General features: G+C 54.7%; 1 protein-coding gene across 2 annotated transcripts in view; it reads right to left on the reverse strand.

The window, feature by feature from the left end:
- Window positions 1–643: 643 nt before the first annotated feature.
- The window catches only part of lrrc4ca (leucine rich repeat containing 4C, genome duplicate a), a 118,269-nt gene continuing 116,015 nt past the window's right edge, over window positions 644–2,897 (reverse strand). For both annotated transcript variants that reach the window (XM_035394876.1, XM_035394875.1), the window contains exon 3: window positions 644–2,758. In XM_035394876.1, coding sequence (XP_035250767.1) covers window positions 780–2,699 — 1,920 coding nt within the window. In that variant the 5' untranslated portion in view covers window positions 2,700–2,758 and the 3' untranslated portion in view covers window positions 644–779. The remainder of the gene's footprint in view (window positions 2,759–2,897) is intronic.

Consider the following 2,897-nt stretch of genomic DNA (forward strand, 5'->3'; position numbering starts at 1 on the left):
TTAAATGTCAGCTTTCTCATTCTTGCGGGGACCGTTGTCTTTAGGTTGTGCTCCCATTCTATTACAAGCCGAGCGTACACCTGTGCCTAATCCCTCTGACTGGCAGGCCTAATCAGATATTATGTTATCAGCGGACTTCATTTGTGACATTTCCCAGCGTTCAACGGTAACATTAATGACTGCGCTCCAAATCCACATAAATTAATGTTATGGCCGTCGCAGATTTCAACAGTAACACAGTGGAAAATCCTTTCATATTGGCTATTTCTGTCGAGTGAAAGGTGCCATTTGTGTTCAATGACCAATTAGAACATAAAGTCAACCCATAATGACACTTCCTAGTTTAAACACCGTCAGTGGATTTTACATAGAGTTTTCAAAGCACCTTAGTAAACCATTTTTCCCCAACACAATAAAATAAGAAAAAGAACAAAAAAACACAAACAAAAGATGAATTAAGTGTTGAAAAGAAAAAAACGCAGAATACATGTTTTTTTTCTTGATTTAACCACAATAGATTTTTTTTTAAATAAATAACCTTTGTTTTTGTAAAGACACTTTTTGAAACAGTAGACATACCCTAGTTCCCAATGTCAATGATAAACATTATCACCCACTGCTTCGCCAACGTGTCCATCAGTTATTTTTTATTTTCGCTCCTCATCATATTATTAATAATGTTTTAGTTTTTTTTGTGTGTTTGTTTGTGTCTCATTTCATTTTGTTTTATGTTTGTTTGTCTGTCTTGTTGTCATTATATCGTCTATGTTGAAACAGAGTTATATTTGGGTCTCTTGTACATTGTCCTTGGAGCTGGCCCGGATTAGCAAAGGTTCATGCGCGGAGCTGTGTATGGAGTTGATGGTGGAGGCGTGGTTGTACGCAGTCTTGTAGGAGTTGTAGTGGTTGAGGTGCTCATGCTCCAGGGGAGGCAGGGTCAGGTGACTATCCATGGCGGGCCCCCCGGTCAGCTCCTCGTCCACGTTGATGATCTCGATGGTCCGGGTCGGGGCGTGGTGGTTCTGCTGGTGGTGCTGCTTGCGCATCTTGTAGAAGATGATGAGCATGACGGCGGCCATCAGGGTGATGGCCACGAAGCAGCCGATGATGATCTTGGTGGTCTTCATCACCTCGTCCAGCCCGTTGAGGGCGCCGTCGATCTCCGTCACGGGGATGGTGTAGGTCTTCTCCGTGGTCTTGGTGGAGAGCGAGGTCCGGGCGGTGGTGCTGGTGGCCGAGGAGGGCGAGTCCCAGCCAGAGGACGGGGTGGGGCCCACGCTCTGCTGCACCGTCGTCCGCCCGTCGTCGTGGCCGGGCTCGATGGTCTCCACGGTGACGGTGGTGAAGTAGCTGAAGCTGTTCTCGGTGGAGGAGACGTTGAGCGTGGCGGAGGCCGTGGTGTTGCCCGCCGAGTTGCTCACCATGCAGGTGTAGGTGCCCGTGTCCTGCATGGTGACGTTGGTGAAGTTCAGCGTCCCGTCGTTGAGCACCGAGATGCGCACCTTGTAGGCGCCGTGCGTCATGATGGAGCCGTTGGGCGTGATCCAGCTGACGGAGGTCAGCGAGCTGGCCCGGCACTTCAGCTCCGCCGCCATGCCCTCCGTCACGTTCAGGTCCGCGGGCGGCTCCACGATCACCGGCGCGTAGCAGTGAAAATAGTTCTGGTCCAGCTCCCCGATGTAGCGCCCCTTGTGGCTCGCTGGGGAACTGCAGCGGGCGCAGCAGCTGGTGTTGGCCGGCACCATCTCCTTCAGCCACCAGCTGAGCCAGAGGATGTCGCAGTTGCAGTTCCAGGGGTTGTGGTGCAGGTGCACCCGCTCCAGGTGGTGCAGGGGGGTGAAGAGGTCGTGGGGCAGCAGGGTGAGGTTGTTGTGGGCCAGGTTGAGCTCCACCAGCGACTGCAGGTCATCGAAGGAGTTCCTCTCGATGGTCTGGATCTGGGCGTGCATCATCCACAGCTTCTGCAGGTGGATGAGCCCTTTGAAGGAGCCCGGGCGGATGACGGACAGCTGGTTGCCCGACATCTCCAGCTCGTCGAGCCGGACCAGGGGGATGAGGTTGGGGATCTCCTTCAGGTTGCACATGCCCAGGTTCAGGTAGCGCAGGTTGCTCAGGCCCTCGAAGGCCCCCTCGGAGATGTAGGAGAGTCGCTTGAGCTCGCCCAGGTCCAGCCGCCGCAGCGACGGCACGCGGTTGAAGGCGTAGGAGGGGATGCTCTCGATGGGGTTGTTCCGCAGCCACAGCTCCTTCAGCTTGGACAGGTACTCGAAGGCCCCGTTGGGGATGGTGGTGAGCCGGTTGTCGAAGAGCTCCAGGGTGTTGAGGCTGGCCAGCCCATTGAAGGCGCCGATCTCGATGTTGCGGATGTGGTTCTTGCTGAGCTGCAGGATCTCCAGGTGCCGCAGGTGCTTGAAGCTGTCCACCTTGATGACCTGGATCAGGTTCTCCTGCAGGTTCAGGTAGCGGGTGTTGGTGGAGATGCCGTCGGGCACCTCCCGCAGACCCCGGCGGGTGCAGATCACCTTGCTGAACTGGTTGCTGCAGGAGCAGACGGAGGGGCAGGTCTGGGCACGCACCAGGCCGGCCACCACCAGCAGCTGGAGGGCCAACAGCAGCACAAAGAAAGGGTCGGAGGGGGCCCCGTTCCACTTAGGCCCTCTCATCCTCTGCAGTGGGGACGATGTCATCTTGTTCAACATTCATAATTCATTGGTGGGGGGCCTGGGCGTCGATTCAGTAAGGCGTGGAATTGGGGGGGGACCTGGAGAAAAGGGAGAGAGAGAGAGAGAGGAGCCCGTTAGCACGTTAGCATAGACTGAGAGGCCCGATATAAGCGGAAGATTTATATATCACTGGTGTGGGCGCGCGGGAGTGAGCATGGACTCAGTCATTTGGGA

Source organism: Anguilla anguilla, chromosome 16 (genome assembly GCF_013347855.1).
Source record: "Anguilla anguilla isolate fAngAng1 chromosome 16, fAngAng1.pri, whole genome shotgun sequence".
NCBI classification, from domain to species: domain Eukaryota; kingdom Metazoa; phylum Chordata; class Actinopteri; order Anguilliformes; family Anguillidae; genus Anguilla; species Anguilla anguilla.